The 27,463-nt window shown below is 42.3% G+C and overlaps 1 protein-coding gene across 1 annotated transcript in view; it reads right to left on the bottom strand.

Moving 5' to 3' along the window:
• GLRB (glycine receptor beta) overlaps positions 1 to 27,463 on the bottom strand; it is a 216,756-nt gene that overhangs the window by 8,262 nt on the left and 181,031 nt on the right. The window contains exon 11 of the mRNA XM_032955146.2: positions 26,549 to 26,797. Coding sequence (XP_032811037.2) covers positions 26,549 to 26,797 — 249 coding nt within the window. The remainder of the gene's footprint in view (positions 1 to 26,548; positions 26,798 to 27,463) is intronic.

Raw genomic sequence — 27,463 nt, 5'->3', positions numbered from 1 at the left:
ACTGCTGTTGTGCGCATATGCGGGGACGATACTCTTATGCGGCGACGGAAGCTCATTTCATGCTCATCTCTCTCCCTAATCTCCCCCATTAACACTACTGACGTGTTTGCGCCGGGGATGGAATTCCTTTCCAGCTCAGACTCCGTTTGCTTGCCCATCGCACGTAAATAACCTATAGTTGTAACAGCTCTCTCGCTGGTTCAGCAGTTCCACTGCTGGATTATTTATTCCGCCTGAGGACGACCGTTTGTGTTGCAATCGAGACGTCGTGATATATTATTTTTTGTTTAATTTTCATTTTTTTGTGCCTACGTGACTTTACCGAAAGAACTAAGGAGTATGGATTCCTGCAGTCATGAAAGCTTCAAATCAAGATTGAACCACCTCGATGGGGAGGGTTTCTACACATCTGCTTTTAACAGACTGCGAGACAAGAAGGCTCACCTGATCGAGTCGATCACCTTTCTCAAGAGATGCTGTGACAACAAGGTAATACCGATCGCATTTACACTCACATCTGTTGCTGTAACTTCTCCTAACACTAAACAGATCTTCTTCAAAGCTAGCCTATCACTAATCTCAGGGAGGATAAGATTGCTCTGTTTTGAACTTGATAATTTAGACAAATGTCTCTTACAATCACACTTAGCATTAACAGCTAAAATGTCCACATCTGATTGGGACCTTGTAGATAACATGACTGTTTCTTCTGACGCGACAATGTCAACCAAATGTAAAGTTAACCTCATTGCTAAATTCAACATCCTGTAAAAAAAAGCCAGATCCACACGTTAAAAAGTTAGATGTTAACAGGATTGTCATCCATCAGAGTAACAGCCCAATTTCCAATAGCAGTTATACTAAAATCAACAAAAATCCTACCAACTGCCTGGCAACAAAAAACAACAATATCATCACTAATTCGACTTCTCTAATCGAATCGACCAAGCAGTTCTCTCTAAAACCTTCAGCTGCTAGACCACCCAGATTTTATGGTCTTCCAAAAAAAATCCATAAAGAAGGTACTCCACTCCGTCCTATTGTTTCTACCATCAACTCATCTACCTACAAACTGGCCCAATTTCTGTCTGAGACCCTGCTTCCATTCATGGGCAAGACCACCTCAGAAGTACTTAATTCAGCTCACTTGGTTTCTCTAATCAAGGACATTTCAATGTCTCCAGATGATTTGCTTGTTAGCTTCAATGTAGTCTCTCTGTTCACCAAGGTACCTGTACCTGACACCATAGTAATCATTGAAGACTTGGTCCAACAGGGACTGAATCCTGATGTACCAACTTTGGTGAGGCACTGCCTTACCAACACTTACTTCATCTGTAATGGTATATTCTACAAACAAAATGAAGGTGCTCCCTTATCACAAGTGGTAGCGAATGTTTTCATGGAGAATTTTGAAACAGATGCCATCCTGACATCCACCCTACGTCCTTCCCTGTGGAAGAGATACATAGATGACACTTTCGTCATCTGGCCACATGGCCAGCCAGCACTGAACCAGTTTTTCAACCACATCAATTCCATACACCCATTCATAAAATTCACCATGGAAGTGGAAAATGATGGCCTAGCTACCATTCCTGGATGTTTTAATTGAGAAGAGGCCTGATGGCTAGTTGGGACATTCCATCTACAGGAAAGCTACCCACACGGATTCCAATCTAAAGCCTGACTCCCACCACCATCCGGCCCAGAAGAACTCCCTCATCAAAACACTACACCATAGGGCCCGCTGCATCTCCGACCATTTCCACCTAGCCAGTGAACTGGAGCTCGTACACCAAGCTGTAGCCCTATCCATGGGGAGACAACCATCTGAGGACCAAATCAAAACCATTACCTTGCCATGCATAGCAGGTGTTACCAAAAATATTTCCAAAATATTAAACAAACACAAGATCCAGGTCCGATTCAATAGAGTACACAAATTCCGTGATTTTATCCCATCTGTGAAGGATGTTATTCCTGACATGCAATACCCTGGTGTCTACAAACTAAGTTGCCTCTGTGGTAGTAGTTACATTGGAGAAACCAAACGACATGTCTTGGATCGCATTCGTGAACACAAAGCAGACCTAAAACACGGTAGGACCAACACCTCGGCCATGGCAGATCACTGTTATAATTCAGTAGGCTCACATGACATTGACTTCTCCAAGACAGAGGTTCTTTGCAAGCCATCTGGCTACCATCAAAGATTTGTCCATCAAGCCATCCAGATATATAAACACAGAGACAAATTCAACCAAGAAGATGGGTATAAGCTAAGCAATCACTGGAAGGACGTTATTAACCAAACAAAGTCGTAACTTGATGTGGTGCTTCCATTCTTCCCTGCCGTTTGGCTGTTATCTCTGGCTCTCTGAGTTTCATTGCCCTGTTAGGTGCCTCTGCATTAACGGGCTGGGGTCTCACTAACATGGCCACCTCTGCTCCCTTAGCCTCGATGTATCGATGGTTCTGGCTGTGTGATGGGCTTTGTTGCTCACTGGCGCGACCACCGTTGTGGTGGTCCTCTTGCCTGGACGCGCTTGCCTCACAGCGCAGTTGGCGCTCGCCGCAGCTTGTGTTACACATAGACATGACATCAACTTGCTAATCCCCCTAATCTCCCTCCCTAATCTCTCCCATCAACATAGTGCTAATCTCCCATTAACATAAACAAACAGTCCGTTTGTCTCTCTGTGTGTCTCTATCTGCTTGTGTGTATGTCTATGTGTCTCCGTGTCTGTTTTGTCTCTCTTTCAAATTTAGCAATATTGGGAAGAACGTAATCAACCAGGTAGGGTGTTGACTGTTGTGTTAGCCGACTCTCTGTGTTGTATTCCATTATTTTTCTAAATTTACTATGTTTGTTTTCTCATTCATTCTTACCTGATGACGGTTGCTTGTGTTGCAATCGAAACGTCATATTATATTATTATTTAATTTATTTTCTTTCTACGTGACTACCGAAAGAACCAAAGAGTAATTCCTGCAGTCATGAAAGCTTTGAATCTAGTTTTAATTTCCATTCACACAATGTTTGTAGTCAATCACAATCACGTAATTGCTTGACAATAGAAATTATGTTGAGATAAGATGTATTGTTTCATCTAACTGCTTGTAGAATAACTGCTACATTAATTCAAATACAAATTTTTAATTAAAGCAGCTATCTACTCAACAATGCTAGAAATTTAATAAAAAAAAGAGTTGGGCTCTGTTGGAAAGCAATATTGAAAACCATCTAAGTTCAGAATTAAATGTCATCTAAGTGACAACCTTTAGCGCTTTGCGAGCATAAAATGTGTCACAGTGGCGAGATATTAACTTCCTCCTCTGGTATGCAGTAGTTTGTGGGTTCGATCCCGATCCTGACGCCTGTATATTTGGAGTTTGCATGACTCTCTCCCCATGGTCGTTGGATTTTCATCCGGATCCTCCAGTTTCTCCCTCCACATTTAGAATCAACATGCGTTTAGAGTATTTGGCTGCTATAAATTTCCACGTGATAAGTCACTTTGTTAATCTACCATCTGTGGCCAGGTCGCTTCTGAAAAAGATCTATATAGCTAAGCGGGCCTTACCTGGTAAAATAAAAATAGCTTAGTTTAAGAATCAAGCAAGTTAGCAAAGTCACAAACAGCATACAAAAATACACGTATTGTGTCGTGAGAATTTTCTACGTTAACAAAGTTATATTGCCTTTTGGTGCATAATACAGACAACGCTTAATATACATACGAGGCTATTTATTGTACACTAAGCTCTTTTGCATTCTAACTTTCATATATTCCCAGAGCTTTCACAGCACTTAAATGCCTGGCAAAGGTCCATCCCCAGAACTCTTACTGTCAAACTCCTAGGTGTTTGGTATTGATCGAGGGGCATTGTTTGTAAAGCATGTTTGATCATAGCCCAAAACACCCCCTGCATTCCCTTAGCCTGCTGTGCCATGCCAACTCGGTGTGCTGATATGAGCACAATGCATCTCCTTTGTAATGCCCACATTGTTAGTCATATGGGCTACTGTGCTCTGGTGTTGTTGAACAGCTACGAACAAGAGTTCTTATGAAACTGCAGCACGTGCATAACGATGTAACGGCATATCACTGACCCTTGCAGCTCTACCGGGGAATCAACGGCTGAAAACTCAATTGTCGTAATGTCAAGTACGCATCTCTTTCACGAGATGGTGAAAGTAACGGTGTGCATCCGTGTAATGTCTTTTCTCACGCCACTGCCATCAGAAAAGCCTCAACTACAGGGAGCTCTAAGGAGTCCTACAATAGGGTATTTGGCCTTCTCTCCCACACTGGCCAGACATCGTGGAAGAGGTGGGTGTACACAAACTTTACCCCACATCTTGCTTTTATTCTTAAATATTGTAAACAACCGTAGATACGGTATGTGTATATACAAATATTGTCATAATTAAATTTTGATTTAAAGCTATCGTGACTGCAGTGATTCATATTCTTGGTTCTTTCGGTAAAGTCACGTTGAAGGGAAACAATAAAATAATAAAAATATATAAAACAATAAAATTCTCACGACGTTTCGACTGCAACACAAGCAGTCATCATCAGATGTGAAAACCAACGGCAAGAACATTTGAAAGAAGTGGCGGTTTTTATATATTTATTTATATAGCCAACGTTTTAATGGAGAAATTTGAGACTGACGCCATCCAGACTGCCACTCTACACCCAACCTTATGGAAGAGGTACATGGATGACACTTTTGTCATCTGGCCACATGGCCGGCCTGCTCTAGACCAATTCTTCGACCACATCAATTCCATACACCCAGCCATCAGATTTACCATGGAAGTCGAAAAAGATGTCAAGCTACCTTTTTTGGATGTCCTAATAAAAAAGAGACCTCATGGTTCAATGAGCCACTCTGTCTACAGGAAAGCTACCCATACGGATGCTTATCTGAAACCGGATTCCCACCACCATCCATCACAGAAGAATTATCTCATCAAGACTCTGCACCATAGAGCCCAATGCATATCCGACCAGGAACACATAGCCAGTGAACTCAAGCACGTACACCAATCACTTAAGGCTAATGGTTACTCCGAATATACAATCCGCAAAGCTATTACTCAAACCATGAAGAAGGACCCTCATGAGGAGCCTTTCAAAACCATCACTTTACCCTACATTGCGGGGATCACAAAAAAAGATCTCCAAAATCTTGAATAAACACAAGATCCAGGTCTGTTTCAACACATTACATAAAAATCCGTGATCTGGTTCCGTCTGTAAAATATGTTATTCCGGACAGACAGTACCGTGGCGTCTACAAACTAAGTTGCCTCTGTGGTAATAGTTACATTGGAAAAACCAAACGACATGTCTCGGACCGCATTCGTGAACACAAAGCAGACCTAAAACACGGTAGGACCAACACCTCGGCCGTGGCAGATCACTGTTATAATTCAGTAGGCTCACATGACATTGACTTCTCCAAGACAGAGGTTCTTTGCAAGCCATCTGGCTACCATGAGAGATTCATTCATGAGGCTATCCACATATACAAACACAGAGACAATTTCAACCGAGAAGATGGATTCTGGCTTAGCAATCATTGGAAGGATTTGATAAACCATTTCGGGTCTTAATTGATTGTTCACGCTTACGGTGGCTTTCAGACAGCACACATTCATTTTTTGTCTCCCCCCTCCTCTTTTCCGAACATAGATGGACTCGTCCATCTAAACAAACTGTCAAATCGCTATCCGTGGTGCTAAAGTTTAAAAATAAATAAATACAAACCGCCACTTCTCTCAAATGTTCTTGCCGTTGGTTTTCACACCTGATGATGACTGCTTGTGTTGCAGTCGAAAGTCGTGATAATTTGATTGTTTTATATGTATTTTATTATTTTATTGTTTCCCTTCAACGTGACTTTACCGAAAGAACCAAGAATATTGTCATCATTGTTTAGATTTTTTAAATGGTATATGTTGAGTATTAATGTGATGGTGGTTTGAGGGACATATTTGTGCAAGAAACGTGCCATATATGTAAACTAAGTGAAATTGACTTGACCAAAAAACAAGACCTGTTGAATGACTGTGGGGTACCCATTTGTAAAAGAGATACTTTATTGACCAACAGTTTATAACACCACACTGCACTCTCCTTTCCACCGCACGTCTCTCCTCTCGTTATTTCCGCAGGAGCGCCGTGCTCACATCACGCGCCCTCACGTCTCCTCTCCCTCCCTCGAACCTTCTAGGATCTCCTCGACCCGCCGCCCTCTTACACCAATCTCCTCTTCACCTCTCTCCTCAACCCGAACCATCTTCATTTTCCCATCATTACACTCCTGCTCCCTCCCTTTGCGATCCCTGGCCAATTCCGTGGCCCTTTACTCATCGGAGTGGCTGACAGAGTGGCAAATCGGGGCTCTCGGCCGTTGCTTGCTGCCAGCACGGACCCATGATTTGCCTCGTGTCTCCAGGGATGACAAGTTCTCCTTTGGGCTTCTTCCGGTTGATTTATAATTAGTGTGGTGCACCCTTTGATGTCCATTACAAAATGACGGGATACTGTTAGTGGATAGAAACAAGGTGACTTACAAAACTTGCCCACTTTTTCAACTGCTGTGCCACGAGATCGAACCGGATACTTCTGGATTCCTAGTCCACTGTGCAAATTATTACCCCACGGCAGTGGCAGCTCTATCTGGACTTAAAGGCCCAACTATACATTAGCAATTTTACATCAGTAGAAATGAATGTAACAATTCAGGCACTCGTGCACAAAAGCCTAAAGCTAGCTTGCTTCATAGTGTGTTCCATTTTGCCATGTGCTCATGAATGTTAAGGATTTTAAACAATCATAACAAGTCGTCAGATTCTGGAGCCTGTGCAGTAAACGCTGAAATTCACCCAAATTAATTATTGTCCATAATCCAAAAAGGTCAATATCCGGATGGAAATTACACATTTCTGATGAGATGCCCTGTATTCTATTGCTGTTTGGTTAAATCGATGAAGGTCATTTGACAGACAAGCATCCCTGTCTGTTATGAAATGCATTCAGACCTGGTGCTTTTTCAGAAGCGACCTGGCCACAAATGATAGCTCAACGAAGTGGCTTATCACGTGGACATTTGTAGCAGCCAAATACTCTAAACGCACGGAGAAAAATTCACACGACCATGGGGAGAGGGACAGGCAAACTACAAATACACAGGCGTCAAGGTCGGGATCAAACTCATGACCTCCTTTATACAAAGCAAGGTAATTAACATCTCACCACCAGGGCACTCAGCGGTGGCGAGATGTCTTCTCGCTCTGAGCGTGTCAGACACCGATGGGCATCCAGGGAAAAGATGGACCTCAGCGTTGGTGATGATGAGGGCCGCGGTAGCTATAAGATTTTAATTACCTCGCCTGATGTACAGAAGGTCGTGGGTTTGAACCCGACCCTGATGCCAGCTTAATATTTGGAGTTTGCATATCTCTCCCCCCGTGGTCAGGTGGATTTTGCTCCGGTTCGTCTGGTATTTCCCTCCACAATTCTAAATGTGACTTTAGAGTACTTGCCTGCTTTACATTTTTCCACGTGATAAGCCACTTCGTTCAGCTATCATTTATGACCAGGTCATTTAAAAAAAAGAGCTACTCAGCTCAGTGGGGCCTTATCTAGTAAAATAAAAAGTTTTGTTTAGCATGTGCTCTCTGAAGTGAATGACGATTATCCGTCTCAGGCACCACTGGTCGAAGGCATCAGCATTGGGCTCCATGACACTGTTGTCATCCTGGAGCACCAAATGTATCATATTTCTCCAGGATGAATAAAGATTCTTGAGTCTGTGTCTGTCGAGCTGTTGAGACTCGCCTTTTAATTTCTGCCTCGTCGCTTACAGCTTACTACCTCTGATCATTTACCTTGATAATTTAATATGAACCCCTAGCAATGACATGCTCCACCACTGCCATACACAACTAAGTGGTGCTGACATCACCATGGTGTTTATGTCAAGCCATTGCAATACTCCCCCCAAGGCCACGCAGGGTGGCGAAAGCTTGATTGGAGCAGGTCATAGGACACATCTGGGGTGTTATGATTTAGCAAACAGGAGTGTCTGGAATCCACAACAATAAAGCACCCAACGCTTATATTTAGGAGCAGTTACATTATTTTGCAGATAACCAATTGCGAAGGAATTGCAATGGCGTCCAGTGAAAATACACATCTATTGCATAATCTTAATGCTTGTTGCTGAGCACTCTCCTGAAATGATCACACAACACATTCCATTGCAAGCCCTGCCAGTCCCAACAACCAAATTTTCTCGTGCTGGAGACACAAAGCAAGTCGTATTATGTGTAAAAAAAACTACAAAAATATAACTACACTAAGAATGTATGTTTAAAGTACCAAGATAAATATTCTAGAGATGTGGATACACACTTTCATCAACGTTATTCACTGTAACATCAGAAAGATGTTTCCCAAATATTGGAGTGGAGAAATCAAGGCATGAGTATGAATGGAGACTATATTAACCGTTTCAGATTCTCTGAGTAAAGTAATAATAACAAACATGGAACATGCAAGAAAAACTGAATAAAGAAAGCTGCGAAATTACGGCCACTATTTAATTAATGATCTGTAATAACCCTTACAGTGCATTCGAGTCAGTGTAATTTAAATCTTTACTGCAAAATGTCCAAATTTAAATCAATAATGACTTATAGCCACTGCATGTCAAACTTTCATTCAACCAATAATTTCAATATTTTAGGACATGTATTTTGTATTAACGCTGGTGGCTGGGTAGCAGAGCAAGCAGCTCGCAATTAGAATAGTTCAAACCCTGGTCGGGGGTTAACTCAGCCCATCGTCCTTCTGTGGTCAATTAAAAAAAGTATAATTTCAAAGAGACGTCAACAGTGGTTATCCGATGGATATACTCTCCCCTGGATAGACTCTCCCCTGTCACAGAAAAGTGGAATTTCCATCACTGGCTTAGGGCTGTAGTTAGGAGATGAGCAATGTCTCGATGTTCATTAGAGCAGGAAATCACTTTGACCTTTATTTATTTGAAGACTTTTTTTCCTGCTTTTCATAAACGGATTGCCTTGAGCAACTTTAATCATCCAATACTCATTGTATACGAAACTCAGTCTATAAAGTCACGTAGGTAAAAAATTAAAGAAAATAAATGAAAACTAAATTAAATGACGACATTTCGGAGGCAACACAAGCTTCCTTCATCAGGTGTAGAAAAGGGCACAGCAAAATAACTGTAGAGAGAGCTATTTGTGGTCATAGACTGTTATGTAGGGTAAGAGGAGGGGGATGAGCCAGGGAGGATGGACGCAGTATGGGGGGGAGTGTGGGTTGAGCCAGGAAGGTAAAGCTAAAGAAGAACATCAGAGCCACGGATGGGGGGGGGGGGACGCGGGGCGGGGAAGATAATCGGTTTAGGTTTAACATGGTTAATTACATCTTTCCAATGATTGCTCAATTTGAATCCGTCTTCTCAGTTGAAGTTATGTCTATGTTTGTATATCTGTATGGCTTCATGGACAAATCTCTGGTAGTATCCAGACGGCTTGCAGAGTACCTCGGTATCGGAGAACACAATATCATGATAACCCACAGCGTTGTAACAGTGATCAGCCACGGCAGAACAATTCGTTCTGCCGTGTTTCAAATCTGATTTGTGCTCTCGAATTCGGTCAGAAATTTATCGTTTCGTCTCCCCGATATAGCAGTCACCGCAGGTACAACTTAATTTGTAAACACCGGGGTATTGTAAGTCAGGAATGGCATCCTTTACGGATGGGATCAGATCACGGATTTTGTGTACTGTATTGAACCGGATCTGGATCTTGTGTTTGTTTAGAATTTTGGAAATATTTTAGGTAACGCCTGCTATGTATGGCAGCGTGATGATTTTGATTGGAGTTTCAGCTGGTTGTTTCTGTATAGTGGGAGAAACAGCTTGGCGGATATCATTAGACCTCCTTTGCCAGTACCAAAATGTAATAATAGGGTTTTACCCTTTTTTCGGGCAACAAAACTGAAACCTTTTTACAAGGATTCATGTTTGCATTAACCAGAATACCTGCAGTAAAAATGCAAACAAAAAACATACTATGATAATATATGCATTGTCCTTGAAACTGATTGACATTTTGGTACTGGCAAAGGGGGTCTAATGATGTAGATGCTCACCCCGAGCCCTCATTACTTTGAGAGTGCATTGTCTTTGAGCTGTACGCCTTGTGGCGTCATGTGGTCGAGCACCAATTGGGTCGAGGCTCAAAAGAAAGCCGTCCCTTGGTGTGGACCAATCAGTTTCAAGGACAATGCATATATTATCATAGTATGTTTTTTGTTTGCATTTTGACTGCAGATATTGTGGTTAATGCAGACATTAATCCTCGTAAAAAGGTTTCAGTTTTGTTGCCAAAAAAGGGGAAAAACCCTATTATTACATTTTGGAACTGGCAAAGGAGGTCTAATGATGTAGATGCTCACCCCGAGCCCTCATTACTTTGATAGTGCATTGTCTTTGAGCTGTACGACTTCTGGCATCATGTGGTCGAGCACCAATTGGGTCGAGGCTCAAAAGAAAGCCGTCCCTTGGTGTGGACCAATCAGTTTAAAGGACAATGCATATATTATCATAATATGTTTTTTTTGCATTTTGACTGCAGGTATTGTGGTTAATGCAGACATGAATCCTTGTAAAAAGGTTTCAGTTTTGTTGCCAGAAAAAGGGGAAAAACCCTATTATCACAGCTTGGCGGATAGTACGGTCTGAGTATCCGTTCATCTTGAGGGTCAGATGTACATGTTTTAATTCACTGGCCAGGTGGTGTTGGTCAGAGATGCAATGAGCCCTATGGTATAATGTTTTGATGAGCAAATTCTTTTGAGCCGGGTGGTGGTGGGAATCAGGTTTCAAGTAGGAATCTGTGTGGGTGACCTTCCTGTAAACAGAATGTACCAAAGAGCCATCAGGCCTCCTCTCAAACAGAATATCCAAGACTGGCAGCTTGCCATCTTTCTCCACTTCCATGGTGAATTTGATGGATGGGTGTCTGGAATTTACGTGGTCTAGGAAATGGTTCAATGCTGGGAGGCCATGTGGCCAAATGACAAAAGTATCATCCATATCTTTTCCACAGGGAAGGACAAAGGGTGGATGTCTGGATGCCGTCTGATTCACACTTCTCCATGAAAACATTGGCTATCACTGATGACAAGGGGGAACCCATAGGGGTACCCTCATTTTGTTTGTAGAAGGTACCATTCCAGATAAAGTAAGTGTTGGTGAGGCAGTGCCTAACCAGCGCAGGTACATCGGCCGAGAGGACGATGATATAGTCATCCTCTCGGCCGACAAGGGCAATGCTACTGTTATCATGGATAAAAACTCATACAACAACGAAACAAGTGTGGACCCTTATTTTTGGCCACATGATTGTAAGATAAAAATAATGAAAGACTTATTTGGTTGTATTCATGGCTCTGCTAATGAAATGTCCCATGAAAAGAAAGTGACAGTCCAAGGGAGAGGCTTTCAGAATCTTCCTACTCATATCTGCCACCAATGGATGCATTAGCGATATTATGTATTGCAGATTTAAAATTCTGTTGTCATTCAGACTCTGCACGAGCACGCACAGGACGCACACCGCACATTTTTAAGAGGATATTGAATGTGTAGAGGAGTATTGTGAGTAACCATGAGGGCGTGAACAGAAGGAGGTCCGAGCGGGTTGACAGTCAAGGATGACATAATGTCACGGGTGGTGTAAGAGGAACCTTCGGGAACAAAGGCGGGTCCGAGCTGGGGGGAGGAGCCACCCGAGGGGTTCTTAAGGGGGACCCCGTGATGGAGGCGGAGTCGTTGTGGGAAGCCAGGGTAAGAATCGGCTGCAGGGAGTCTCTCCCTTCTCTTCGCGGAGCGGTGTTGGCTGAACCCCCGCTCCAGGCAGATGAGTGGGAGAGCCAAGGGGATAGCCGAGGGTAGGGTCCCGAGTATTCAGTAAGGGTCGGCTAGGAGAGGGTTTCTCTCTCCTCATTGTGGAAGCGATGTTGGCTTAACCCCCACTCCGGCAGACGAGTGAGAGAGCCCCAAAGGACAGCCGAGGGCAGGACCCAAATTGTATTCAGTGTCTGGGGTAAAGCACCGAGATAGAGAGCACCTATCACTGGTGTGAGCGTAGAGTGTCAAGTGTAACAGTGGTTTAATAAACGGCAACAGCCCTAATAGTATTCTGCGTGGTTCTACTGCACAACACACATACAAATATGAGCTGCATTTGAGAATGCATATTGTCAGGTACATGGAAAAGATAGTCATGCTAAAAGATCTGCAAATTGTATACTGTCGAGTTTATATACAATTGTTCATCTATAAATATAAAAGGGAAATGTGTGATTATGTGTGTCTGTTCAAAATGTTTAGCGTACTTCCCAACATGCAACAAACGTAACATTTGCCATGTGGGTACTTTCCAGACTGGACACCATGCAAAAATTATAAAAATAGACTTTTGTATATTATTATTTTTTTTGGGGGGGGGCGCAATTATGCATATATTTTGCATGGCAAGTGAGCTGTGACGTCACATCTGTCATGTGACCCGTGTGCGGAAGCGTAACGAAGTGTGCCTACTGATTGCGGGAAAAGTGAAATACAAATGTGTTGCAGGTCTAAGGCGTTCTTCGCGCAGCATTGCTTTATTATTTCAGTCGTTTACTGCTATACGCACCCTGAAAGTTGTGTGTGTCTGTTGCAAGCGCGTGTATGTGTACCTATGGACACGCGCGCATTTGTGTGTGGGGAGCGGTAGTGTAGTGGTTAGCATGCTGCGCTACGAACCTGGCAACTCGAGTTCGATTCCCGCTCACAGCTACCACCGGTGACGATTATTTGAACCAGTCCTGGGCCTCCCCTAGGTCGACTCAGCCTCAAACGAGTAACTGGTGTGGTGTGTGAACATCGCCACTGGGGAGACAAAGGCGGTCGGGCGTGGTGAATCCAAGTGCCAGGTAGTAAAGCTAGTGTATAATATGTGTAAAGGGGTGTATAAGGAGATCTTAACTTGTCTTACTGTGAAGAGATAGGTATTTATTCACATTATCATTTTCATCATTATCATCACTAATTTGACCAGTGCTTAATGAAAGTAGATTTATACGGGCCAAATTCAAATAATTATTACAAATAACTCAATTGATATTAGACATAGTAATCATTGCATCTTACTGGCAGACAAAAAGCCCCCTTGAAAGCTGGTGCTGAGTCACCTTTTGTGCTGGATTTAGGGGTCCCCTAAGCTCCAATTAAGGGACCCCCTAGGCCAAAAACTTAACTGCACTCTGAAACGTTCCTTTATATTACGAACGAAACATTAATGCAAGTGTAATTATTATATTGATAGTGTTGTCTCCTAAAGATGCATGTTTTCAGTCATTTCTTGACGTAACTTTTTTCCATTTCCACCTTTTGAGAGAGGCATATACCAGCGGAGTACCCAGAGTAAGATGGCCCCTCAGAACAGGAGCATTGCCCATCAGGTCTGCTCATCTACTTCTTGAATTGATCGCGTAAACATTGTGGGAAGGGCATCATGGCGGTCAGAATCAAACATTTCCTGGCCACCATCAAACGGCTTTTCACCGAGGGGGGAGGGTGGCAGGGGAGCAGGGAGTCCCTTTGACGAAACTGCCTCCAGTATATTGTTTCATGTGCAGGTCCTGCCCTCGAGGCCCCAAGTCAGGCAGCCGTGCTGCCCCTGGGACCTCTCTTTGATGCAATGATTGACTCTGTTATCCCCCCATTCGAGCCCATGGGCGTGGGCAACCTGGGAGGCAGTTTACCTTGTGCCCATCACCTTTCGCTATAAGGGTGGCGGATTTACAAGCCCGTGCGTTGTGGTTGAGCCTCGTCAACCTGATCGTGAAAAAGTAAAAAAACCAGACGGATATTCTGCAGACCCATGCAGCCTTTACAACCAATATTATATAAACAAATGTTTTTTGGGTAAAGTCACGTAGAAGGGAAACAATTAAATAATACAAATATAAAACATTATTGTTCGGTAAAGTCATGTAGAAGGGAAACAAAATAATAAAAATATGAAACAATAATGTACGTGACTTTACCGAAAGAACCAATAATATGAATCCCTGCAGTCACGAAAGCTTTAAATCAAATATGTAATGTCATACCGTGGTGGCAGTAGCACACAAGCACAAATAACAGAAAAACTCAAAACATTTAGCAATAACCCAGTCCCAAAAGGAAGATATATACACGTATATATTTAGTTGCCTCTGGTACATTGTTTCATGTCACTGGCCTGATTTATGTACAAATCCCTCCACTGACAAGGGGATGCTTGAGGTTCCTGGAGTGCCCAGCACCCTCAGATATTACCTTTTAGTGATTTTCCTAGATGTATGGTGCAAAAGTTCAACATACGTACATACATAGACACAACTAATACACTGCCTTAAAAAAGGTTCTTATCTGCTTTTAGCAAAGGTGTTCATTTATTCATTCATTCAAAGTTAATTAAATGCACAATTCACGAAGACAACATGGCCACTCTATCACTGGATATCAATGTAACAGATACTATTCCCCATTGTTGGTGACAATTGATTTCATTACTGCATTTCAACATGTTTTAAGCGTTCTTTCAGCTGCTATGCTTTTTTTGCAATGGACAAATCACCCCAGAGGGTTCCTCACATTCAGTCCAGATTAGATTCACATCCCTAATTAACAGGTGCATCCATCAGCGATGGCTCCACCAAAGATGAGCCGAGTGTGCACATGTTGTCCCGGATTCAGCAATGATCATCAATAGCCATGGATGGTGACGTGGACCAGCATAAGTGTGTTTGCCTCTTGCAGAGGTTCGCAGGTCAAACCCAGCGACCACCCTGTTGAATTTCGTGGGTGTGTGTCAACCATAAAACACATGCCATCTCCTTCACAGTCTACGTCAATGATCTGGTGACATTATAAAAGGAGTAGGCCAGGTGTGTCATGGTCCAGATTTAATCAGTTACTTCCAATTACTTAATTGGGAAGCCACATGGTAACATCACCCCCCTCCCCCCCCCCCCCCACTTGCTGGCCGGTGTTTTGTTGTCCTTGCGCCACACAGGGACAGCTGTGACATCGGGTCCCCTGCTACTGGGCACCTCCAAATGTAGTTTGTGGGAGGCCCAGAGTAAAAATGAAGTGATAATGATATTTCACCATTTCCCGCACCTCCAATTAGCATGGCTGGCTACGTACAGTACGAAATAAGTTCTATATACATACGTGTGCATTTTGTATGTCTCGGAACAAGCATTGCTTATTGATCTATTGTTGGCTAAGGTGCAAGAACATGTTTTTGGTGGCACAATGATTGAATTTCAGGATATCTGGTGTTGTTAAACTGGATGCAACTATTTTCACAAATTCATTTTCAACTTCTTGATCAAAAGTAAAATTACTTTGTACATCATTATAATCGCATACGAGATAGAGACAAATGGAATGATGTTAGGTCTAATCCATGTGTTGGCAAAAATGCTTTTTCCACAAAGTTTTGCAGAAAAACCAGTGAATCATTGCTATTTTCTGATAATATTAAGAATTTCCAATTAAAGTAAGCAAAAAGGTGCTTTCTATTTGTACATAATTCAGCCCCACTGATAAAAGTAGACATAATGACAGGCCAAACGAATACCCACAATAATTTCTGAATGTGCTGATTTACAGCATTTTGACTAAAATAAACACAGAATGGGTGGACTGAATCAGAATGAGATCAACTTACATAAAAACAGGTGGAGAGGTCAACTCTGTCGTTAAGAGATGGGTTTTTGAGCCGAAAGTAATGTGTTGTATGTATGTTGAACTTTTTCTCACCGTACACAGCCAACCGTGCTAATTGGGGGTGTAGGTGGAGGACAACAAACGAAACAGTAAAAGCAGTTCTAAAGAAATTATTCAAAAAGCAGTTTTACTGTATCGATCGTTTGCTTGAACAAAGCAACTCTGAAATATGCATCTGGTACATACAGATGGGTAGCTGCTGCCATGTAATGGATAGCATAATGCACTTACAATCCGGCATGGCAGCTGCTACAACAGGCACATTTTTTGGGAAAATTCCCCTTGACTCTGTTTACCCAACAGTATATAAATGGTTGCACCACAGTTGGTCTATTGGCAGGTTCGGTTGTGTGGCGGGGTATGTGTGGGTACTTCCACATCTCCCAAAACGTCTGGCAAGCGTGGAAGAGCAGGCTAAAATATCTTCCAGAGGGGCCCTTTAGAGCTCACAATAGTGTGTGAACCCTACAGCTTGCATTTGCCTGGGGAAGTACGACTATAATACGAAACGATTTTTATTTTACCAGGTAAGGCCCACTTGAGCTATACAGCTCTTTTTCAGAAGTAACTTGGTCACAAATGATAGCTCAACGAAGTGAATTATCACCATGTCGAAATGTACTCTAAAAGCACGTTGATTCAAAATTTGGAGGAAAAAACCGGAGGATCCAGAGAAAAATCCAAGCGACCATGGGGAGGTTGAAGGGTTGCAACTATACCACTTTTTTATATGCAGATGATTCTAGGAATCCTATCTGGCAGGAAAAAGTAAATAAACATTTTGAAAGCTTGGACTATAAAATATCAAGAAACTGTTGCTGCTGGAATTGTAAAAGAGGACCTGTGCGATGAGTAAGTTGCTGGAAACTTCAGCACTGTTTTCCCATACAATAATTGGATGAGCACCCAGATGCCAGTGACACAATGCCAGGTACTATAAGAGTAGACATCGGGGGGTTAGCATTACATGGTGAGGCATAATGCCATCAGTGATATTGGCCTTCATCACTTGACATTTGTGTTTTTTGCAACTATATCCAATGTGTTACCATATCCTCCAGGTTAAAAGACCTCCCAGAAAGTAACCCTCCCCAACCCAAAATGTGTCAATAAAGTTACACAAATCTGATCACGTGAGCATGCACACACAAAACGCCTGCCAGATTATACTGAACCTTGAAAATCATCAATATTAGTACGGTTGGCTACGTATGGTGCGAAATAATTTCAACATATATATAAATATTGCTTTAAAATTCAGGAGCAAATTTGCATCTCACGATTAGGGGAATGTGGTACTAGTAATCTATATATATGAAAGGGAAATTTGTGAATGTGTCTGTTCAAAATGTTTAGCATACTTCCCGGCATACAAAACAAACTTGAAATTTTGCATGTGGGTACTTTCCAGACTGTACACCATGAACTGCAGTAATGGATATATTTTGCACGGTGAGCGGTGACGTCAGATCTCTGTAATGTCACCCGCATGCGGCAGCGTTACGCAGTGTGCCTGCTGACATCACGCATCCCCCCCAACCCTCCGCTTCGGCCGTGTATCCCGCACAAATGCGCGGCTGGGGGGGGGGGGGTAACACACTTTTAATTAGCCATGTGGCTAGTTCCCATACTGCACACAACGTGAAACATGTAAAAATAGACTTTTGTATTTTGGGGTGGGGGGAAATGACCATGAAGTGCGTGGCGTCAACCAGCATACAGGACTGGCGAGAATCGATATCTGGTGAGCGTTTGTGGTATCGATTAAACGGGAATAGGCCCATTCTAAAGAAATCTACAACCGTCGATTCCTTTGCGCGATTTAAAGAATTGAATCTTGGCGCGCGAGCGTAAGTTTTTTTTTTCCACCGCGCGTAGGGTTTTATTTAAATTTTAATAAATGCGGTAATGATGAAAGTTTTCTTTTCACTTGTATATGTTATGTTTTTTCAGTTTTTTGAAGTTTTTAAATATATATTTCCCCCCCGGGCAACGCCAGGTACTTCCCGCTAGTCTGGTGTATGCCGAAAGCAAAACGTGACCATTTTGAAAATCCCACACACAGTTCTTTTGATTCTCCGACACTGATTAAACTTCTAAATTGTTAATTATCACGTGCCCCAACCTTCTTACACGCTCTCTCCTGCCATTGCACTTCCCCTCTGAATATGTGATGTTATTGTATTGTTTCTGGTGTCACACTGCGACATGTCTGGAGATGCCTCCACATACGTGTTTTAATCCATCCATCTGTTGAAGGGATATGTTTGACCCTAAATGCTTTGAATACAGTAAATATATACACTATAAATAAGCAGACCTGGAGTACTGAAATAATCTGTCATTTAAAGGTATATTGTATTGTAAGAATAAAACATTTGATTTGCAAGTTTGCACATGTCACAGTTGGCAAGGTGGTTTTTAGTCACAACTCAATTAAAATGAATGTTATCTCGTTTAAAACGTGTAGTTCCTGAATAATAATTTTAACGTAAAATTATCCACGTTTAAAAAAAAAAACATTAAGCACGGCTCATTTCCATTACTGGTTCAGGACCTCTGAGGCCGACACGGTTGTGGCCAGCACAATGCCCCACTATCTTTGTATCTCAATATCCTATATTTACTAATGATGTTGGAAATGACTGGTGAACACATAACTAATGATGTTGGGAATGACTGGTGAACACATAAACAAACGTGATATACATATATAAAACAATATAAGAACGGGTACCCTAGTGGAGAATATATATAAATAGATAAGGACACAATGTCTTCTCCATATATCTGTCCATACATTTTTTAAAGGTATTTCTTACACAAAACATCAGATCAATGCTGCTGAAATGATGCACTCCCTGAGGGCCGTTGAGCTGATGAGCTGCATACGAAATACTTTATATGTGGAGTTACAGATATCTGCAGGAGACAGTGTCCTTATATTTATATTTTTAAATAACTGTGGGCAGCCCTCGCATTCACAAGCTCACCTCCCATACTTTCTCTTTAAAAACAGTATTCCCTCGTTATTCTTCGAACTTGATGTCCGCGATTTTGGCTATCCACGAATCGCATCCGGAAATCTACACGACTGCATCGAGAGAGAGTGATGAGATATTAAGTGATTAGAGAGAATGCGATGCAAGAAAGTGATGAGATAAAATCATGAGATAACGTGAAGGATAAAGTGATGAGAGATAAAGTTATGAGCTAAAGTGGTGAGATTAAGCGATGACAGAGAAAGTGATGAGAAAGAAAGTGATTAGATAAAGAGATAAGAGAGATATAGAGACATAACTTCTTTAAGTTTTCGAAGCTTCTGTCTCTATGTGCGTATGATCACACGCACATCCCACAACACAACATCCTCTGCCATGACCCTTTGTCTCCCTCAGTCTTTCTCACGTGTGTGTACTCGCTAAACTTCGATCCGTTTATCACAGAAATGTTAACTGTTTTTCGTATGCTCAAGGCGCAACATCATCGTGTTAATTTAAGCTGAATCCATTTATAAATTGTTATTTAATATTTTTATATGTAATTGTATTTACTTGATGTGTATTATAACAATTGTTTTGCGTCTTATGATAATTCTGATGTATTTATTAGCTTATTTATGTATTATTTGGGTCTTTCAGTAAAGTCACGTAGATAGGTTCAAAGAAAATAACAAAAACCTATCTACGTGACTTTATCGAAAGACCCAAAGAAAATTGAATTTCTGCAGTCACGAAAGCTTTAAATCAAGACTTATTTAGTATTTCTTTGCTTCGGATAATTTCATTCAAAAGCTAGGTATTCGTAGGCAAACAATATTTATTTTCCGCGAAATTTGCTATTCACGAGAATCTTCGGAACGTATCCCTCGTGAATAACGAGGGAGTGCTGTGGCACCAACTCTCTGCGTCTGCCCCCCATAGCACCTCTTCTCGGTCCCGCACAGCACCTCCCCTCAGCCGCTAAAACCCCCATGCTTGTGAGTGAACAAATGCGAAAAATTTAAAAGTGTTTTTTTTACATACATATAGAAATCAATGTATTTGTGCTACCTGTGTTTATCAATGGAAAAACATTTGAACATCTTACTGGAATGACTGCACAATGATTTACTACTGCATTATAGCTTTTCCAGGACTACTGAAAAAATGTGTTGACCTTTGTCTTTAGGAACTGTGTTGGGATAACTTTCCTTAATTATAATAATCCAACATGACACATCATCCATCTACAACTAGATGTGTGTTGTGTTGAGTGATAAATGGTTAATACATATTTTTAAGACAGGTACATATTAAATGTTCTTGCTTAAACTATTCTTTATTTATCATTATATGTGGAGTGGCGTGCTTAGAGTCACTGTGGTGTAGCGCCAGTACCGAGAGAAAAGTGGTACTGTATGTGTGGAGCCTCTCTCGAGCATTGAAATGAATATGGAACGGAAGGGCCCCTAGGGGGCATAGTTCGGGTGACAGTGATAGATAGGTCGGGTGAGGACATGACAGTCTGGGTGAACCCGAGAGGGCACGTGACCGGACGAGGTGGTAACGAGGACCAAAGAGGAGGTCAGAGGGACACGTGATGTGGGCCCAGAGTCTCGGAGAAGGATACGGAAATGGGTGTGGCCAAGGGCGGAGCCTGGCCATGCCATGGCCCATAAAGGCCGAGTCCCAAGAGCGTTCGTGGTTGTTCGTCACTGGGAATGGAATCCGCCGGCTATGTCTTTGGTCTTCGGGCTTCGCGCACGGCATCGTGGACCAGGCAGGGTGTTAGCTGACCTGGTCCGATTGTATAGTTATCCTGTCGAGTGGTTATGTAGTTACTCGTGGTGGTTACCACCCTATATCGTTATCCGTCAAGTGGTTATATAGTTACCCCATTGTGTTAAGAAATAAACGTGTTGCCTCCAAGTTTGAGTGTGCGCCTCTGTGGAACCCACTACATTTGTATGCTTTTGAACAGGCAACCACATTTTATGTGCATGTGATCAAATATTTATCTTTAAAGGTAAGATATTGACTTCCTTAATTATATGTCAACACTCACATCAGTGAAACATTGATATTTTCTGCCCTGCCGCAGTTAGTACCATATCTGAATTATCCAATTTATCGTGGAAAGTATGCAGCAGAATATCAATACCAGATAATGTTTTATGTAAGTTATACATGAATTACGAAATGTAGTTTATTAATATACAATCACAACTACATTCATAAAGTGTGTACATCTTTAATTTTTATATATTAAGTTTATATGTTTTCATTATCAAATGGATCTTTGTAAAATGGTGACAACTAGAGGCTTTGCACTGGACAAATTTATAACAAACGCGCATTAAATTTGCTTATTACAGACACCCGGCAGTGCAATGAAATATCAGAAGTTAACAATAATCCCAATGCGTCTGATTCTTCATGAACAATGGTGTAATCACTAACGTTTGAAATGTGTATCTGCAAACAGATATATTCATCCTGAAATAAGGTTAATTAAAATATACATTTGTAAACTATGCATATGAAATGTATACGTGATTCATTCAGGTCACGGATTAGCGTGCATGAAACTTCAATGAATAAGCACAACAGTGCCTGAATCATTTAGGATACAAGTTGGCATGGTCTGTTCAAGTTAAGGGTGAGTGCTGCTCAGCTGATTAGGCACTCACATCTGCCCCCGTCTCAAGGACTACGCAGACAGTGTTTTCGTTCAATTAAGTATTTAAACATATCCCCGGATGGTATTGCGTGTTAATTACATTATATAACATGAGTGAATGTCACACACATGGTCTGCTTAAGGGGCTCGACATTTCCACGTGAATATTTTATATGTTATACTGTCATTTACCCTTTAGAATAACAACGTTGTGACCTTTCTAATTGGTAAATGTAATTTTGTTAAATCACGTTCTTTCCTCTCTTGTGAAACGGTGTGTCACAAAGAGCCCCTGTATGGCTTAAAACAAATGTATAAATACCGAATGACAGTGCTCAAAAAATACATTCCTGGAATGCGATGCCAGTTTTTTTTTTAACATCCCTTTTCCAGCAGACAGCGAACTTTGGCAATGTCTCACAAAAACTTATGGGAAGTAGAGACAATCGAACCATCAACATCGTTTAAACCTGTCACTTTTAAATCTCCCTAAATTCACCCAATCTTGTCTGGCCGTGGAAGCGAAAGAGCATTTAGCCCGGTTAGTACAACCTTGTTTCCTCCCATAACATCGTAGATCTTCCTTCAAAAGCATATTCTACAGCAGAAGATTAGCGCTGGATACAGCCACATTTGCCAATTTGATTTGTACATTTGATTCTTAACAATGTATCCATATTCTTGGTTCTTTCGGTAAAGTCACGTAGAAGGGAAACAATAAAATAATAAAAATATAAAACAATGAAATTATCACGACGTTTCGACTGTAACACAAGCAATCATCATCAGGTGTGAAAACCACAGCAAGAAAATTTGAAAAAAGTATCGACAATCAAGGGTATTTCCCTGTCCCCAGACGACCTGCTTGTCAGTTTTGATGTAGTTTCCTTATTCACCAAAGTTCCTGTACATGACACCATCGCAATCATTGAAGACTTGGTTCATCAAGGACTAAACACTGAGTTACCCCCCCTGGTGAGACACTGCTTAACCAATACACACTTCACTTGGAATGGAACTTTCTACAAACAAACTGAGGGCACCCCAATGGGCTCCCCCCTATCTCCGGTTGTAGCCAACATTTTCATGGAGAAATTTGAGACTGACGCCATCCAGACTGCCACTCTACGCCCAACCTTATGGAAGAGGTACGTGGATGACGCTTTTGTCATCTGGCTACATAGCCGGCCTACTCTAGACCAATTCTTCGACCACAACAATTCCATACACCCAGCCATCAGATTTACCATGGAAGTCGAAGAAAATGGCAAGCTACCTTTAATGGATGTCCTAATAAAATAAGAGACCTGATGGTTCAATGAGCCACTCTGTCTACAGGAAAGCTACCCATTCGGATGCTTACCTGAAACCGGATTCCCACCACCATCCATCCCAGAAGAATTCCCTCATCAAGACTCTGCACAATAGAGCCCAATGCATATCCGACCAGGAACACATAACCAGTGACCTCAAGCACATACACCAAGCTCTTAAGGCTAATGGTTACTCCGACTACACAATCTGCAAAGCTATCACTCCAACCATGAAGAAGGACCCTCTTGAGGAGCCTTTCAAAACCATCACTTTACCCTACATTGTGGGGATCACAAAAAAGATCTCCAAAATCTTGAATAAAGACAAGATCCAGATCCGATTCAACACATTACATAAAATCCGAGATCTGGTTCCATCTGTAAAAGATGTGATTCCGGACATTCAGTACCCTGGCATCTACAAACTAAGTTGCCTCTGTGGTAGAAGTTACATTGGAGAAACCAAACAACATGTCTCGGAACGCATTCGTGAACACAAAGCAGACCTAAAACACGGTAGGACCAACACCTCGGCCGTGGAAGATCACTGTTTTAATTCAGTAGGTTCACATGACATTGACTTCTCCAAGACAGAGGTTCTTTGCAAGACATCTGCTACCATGAGAGATTCGTTCATGAGGCTATCCACATATATAAACACAGAGACAATTTCAACCGAGAAGATGGAGTCTGGCTTAGCAATCATTGGAAGGATTTGATAAACCATTTCGGGTCTTAATTGATTGTTCACGCTTATGGTGGCTTTCAGACCGCAACCATTATTTTCGTCTCCCCCCTCCTCTTTTCCGAACATAGATGGACTCTTCCATCTGAACACACTGTTAAATCGCTCTCCGTGGTGCTAACGATAAAAATAACCGCCACTTTTTTCAAATTTTCTTGCTGTGGTTTTCATACCTGATGATGATTGCTTGTGTTGCAGTCGAAACGTCGTGAGAATTTTACTGTTTAATATTTTTATTATTTTATTGTTTCCCTTCTACGTGACTTTGCCGAAAGAACCAAGAATATGAATCCCTGCAGTCACGAAAGCTTTAAATAAAAATGTATCCATAGTTACATTTAATGTACAATTTTATTGAGGGACTGTGTGTGGTCTTGGTGTGGTCTGGGACTGTTTTTGCTGTTGTTTTACTGCCTTTCCCAAGCTTGTGAATTGGTGTGCTAATGAATTTTGAACTTATATACTCGATTTATTTAGTATTTATCGAAGGAGTGCCACGGTGGTCTGATGTTATCTTCCTCGCCTGGTATGCAGAAGGTCAGGATTTCGTTCCTGACCCTGACACCTGCTGTATATTTGTAGTTTGCATGTTTTCCCCGTGGTTGCGTGGATTTTTTCACCAGGCCATCTGGATCTTCCCTCCACATTTAGAAACATGCATTTAGATTTAGATTATTTTGCTGCTATAAATTTCACATGACAAGCCATTTTGTTGAGCTATCATTCTGGCCAGGTCACTTATAAAACAGAAGCTAATAGCTCAGTGGGCTTTCCGTGATACGATTAAATTGTTTAGTTTAATTTGTATATATTTTTTTGTGGTTTCTATACATTTACTATACTTTTCACTCGTATGATGTTTTTGTATTGGTTCTTATTGTAACGTTCTGACCTACTTATACTGGACATCTGTGATAGAGAGCTGTATAGCTCATCTGATTACTCCAGTATAAATACATATTCTAATCTGATGAGGTAGATTAGAGGGCTTGCTAGGTATTGTAGGCATGGGGCCTGGTTTTCCCATGATATTCTTGTTGTTGATGCAGCTGTCCTGCATAGCTGTCAATGTTCCTGGGACATTAAAAGTCCCGTTTTTTTCAGTATTATAACAATACAACACTTAAGACAATGCATGTATGTGTAGTTCTCCCTTCTGGTATTGGGAGATATTCTTTTTCCCACGGTATGTCCCAGTTGTTTGTACCTAAGAAGTGGAAAGCCTACATGGGGCTTTGAAGTGATCTGAAGATGGCACAGCTAAGTTCCACAGCCTCCTCCCACAAGCCATTAATGGTAGTGGCTAGAGATCCTAATGTAGGACCCTCTTTAAAATGAGGCTTGAGACTCGATGAGGTTTTTCTGGATAACTAACTGGTATTTTTACTTTCTTGCAGTAGCCATCTTGTCAAGGATCATGCTGACTTAAGTGTTCACCTCAAGCTCTCGAAAAATGTTATGGGCTCCAGAGGCATGCAAACATGTCCTGAAGTAGGCCTCATAGAAATACAATCTTCTCTTCCAAAAAAAAAGTAAAAAATTGTGTGTGGGTTTGTGTGTGGTCGCACGCTTGGCTCTCCAACGGTGGGGTTTATGTGAAGAAAAAAATAGCCAGGTACCACGCCGTAAGCCCCGTCAACTTTAAATTAGTTTAATTAGCGATTGAATGCGATTTATTGTGCGCTCCCATTTTATTTATTTATTTATCACGCATGCACGACCATACCAACTCACGCGCCTTTGGTGGGGGGAACGGACCATGCCAAGTCGCACGCCTTCGGTGGGAGTGAGGGGGACTTTCTTTCACGTTAAAAATGCTATAAAAATATACTAAACGCTCAGGTTCATTCTTCACTGTGTGATGTTCCCCCCACCCCGATGCGTGCAGTTATTACTACTATACAGTCGCTAGATGCTACCACTATAGGCCGTAGATATTACTGCAGAGCGGCCGGGGAGATCGTGGCTGGGGGGGGGTAGCAGCCCAGCCCCAGCCTGCCAAGGTGCCACCTCGACCGGCTGGACAATCTAGGCGAGGCCGGAGGCTCTGCACGGGACTATGCCTCACCACGCCACTCTATTATGTGAGTACTTTGTGTTATACAGTCGATAAATACTGATATAGAGTCAGCATGTACTACTGTAGTGATAGCAGGTACCACCACAGTCGGTATGCACTGCTGTAATCATAGCAGGTACCACCACAGCATGCATTGCTGCAGTGAAAGCAGGTACCACCACAGTATGCACTGCTGTAATCATAGCAGGTACCACCACAGTCAGTAAACACTGCTGTTAGATTTTTAAGAGTAGTTTTGAAATATTTTAGAGACGCGGGCAATCCCGAGTACTTCCCGCTAGTATTATAAAAATCCTGATACTGCATTGGCAGCAAAGCACAACACTTCCTGAACAGGAAGCATATTAAATAACGGGTGAATTTGCGTGCAATGGCCCCTTTTTTAAGTATATCTTTCCTCATAATATTTCCATTGTACCACATAGCTATGCACCCTGCAGAGAAAAGTGTCACTCAGCACTATTATCGTTCAGTACCCTTGTGACGGCTTGCCATGTTATTACGCTATTATAACTGAAAATAAAAACATGCTGGCTACGAATGGATGTAGAACTTATTTTGCACTGTACGTCGCCAACCGTGATAATCGGAGGTGCGGGAGGATAACAATCTCGACCAATGTTCTTCACTCATTATCAGAAGGGGGCCACTTTCGCCGATGAGACATCAGTGTGAGGGCCACCACACATTTGAACCCATTGGGTTTGAGAGCATGACAATACGGGTGTTTTAACATGTTGTGTAGTCGGTGGCCGCACATCAGGGGCCGCACTAAAGGCCACCAGGGGGCTGCCAGGGGCCCATGGGGCCTTGCAATGAAGAACATTGAACTTGACGGACACCACTCGGCATTACCTGCAGGATGCTGATGTGGCCGGGCGTGGCCATGCCGTTGGTGGCCGTGTTTATCCGTGGGGAAGGCCGCCCCAAAGTGCCTCCCCCGCTGACCACTCCGCCGCCGCCATAGGAATGTCTTGTGGCATCACTGCCGCCACCGCCGCCGCTCCGCAGTGCTCGCTCCTCCGCTTCGGCGGCGCGAAGCTTCTGCCGGCGGGCTTGGCGCACCTTCTCAGCTGCGATCCGCCCGGGGTTGTTGAGGATTACCTGTTGCGCAAGTACGGGTTGTAAAGTAACAGAAAAATAAAGAAGTTAAAGTGCAAAACTGCAAAGTCTCACTCACATCCCCATCCCCACACCTCCGATTAGTGGTGTTAATTGGTTATCACACAAACTCTGGTCATCCTCATGGCAGCGGCTTTTGGCTAACCCATCGAACATAGACCGTCACTGCATCGCGTGCTTTCGGGTGCGCTTCTGCGGCCGTCTGGAACGCTCTTTCTTCTGATATAAGGAAGCCACTGGAGTTGTGCACTTTTAAATCTAGATTGAAAACTAATTTGTTTAGAATAGATGTTTGTGTTTATTTGTTGTCCTTCCCCCGCACCTCCAATTAGCACGGTGGACTATGTATGGTGCGAAAAGAAGGTAAAAATACCTATGTAAATACGTCCCTGTCCATTCTGGCAGAAGTCCTTTTCTAGAGGGTGTGTTGGCTAACTCTTCCACCCTGGTCAGACGTATTTGAAGAGGATTGAATACACACAGTTTACCCTACCACATGCGACCTGCCAATTGACTGCATTGTACCTATTTATACTGCTTGGTGGACAGAGGTGAGGGGATTTAAGAAACATGCCCATTATTTATATGTACACGCCAGGAGAGTGAACCAGTGGTTTGTAAGTCCAGTGCGCCAACCAATAAACCACG

This window comes from Petromyzon marinus, chromosome 16 (genome assembly GCF_048934315.1).
Source record: "Petromyzon marinus isolate PM22_M1 ecotype Great Lakes invasive population chromosome 16, UKy_Petmar_22M1.pri1.0, whole genome shotgun sequence".
NCBI lineage: Eukaryota > Metazoa > Chordata > Hyperoartia > Petromyzontiformes > Petromyzontidae > Petromyzon > Petromyzon marinus.
The sequence above is the reverse complement of the archived record's forward strand: the minus strand, read 5'-3'. Positions and strand labels throughout refer to the sequence as shown.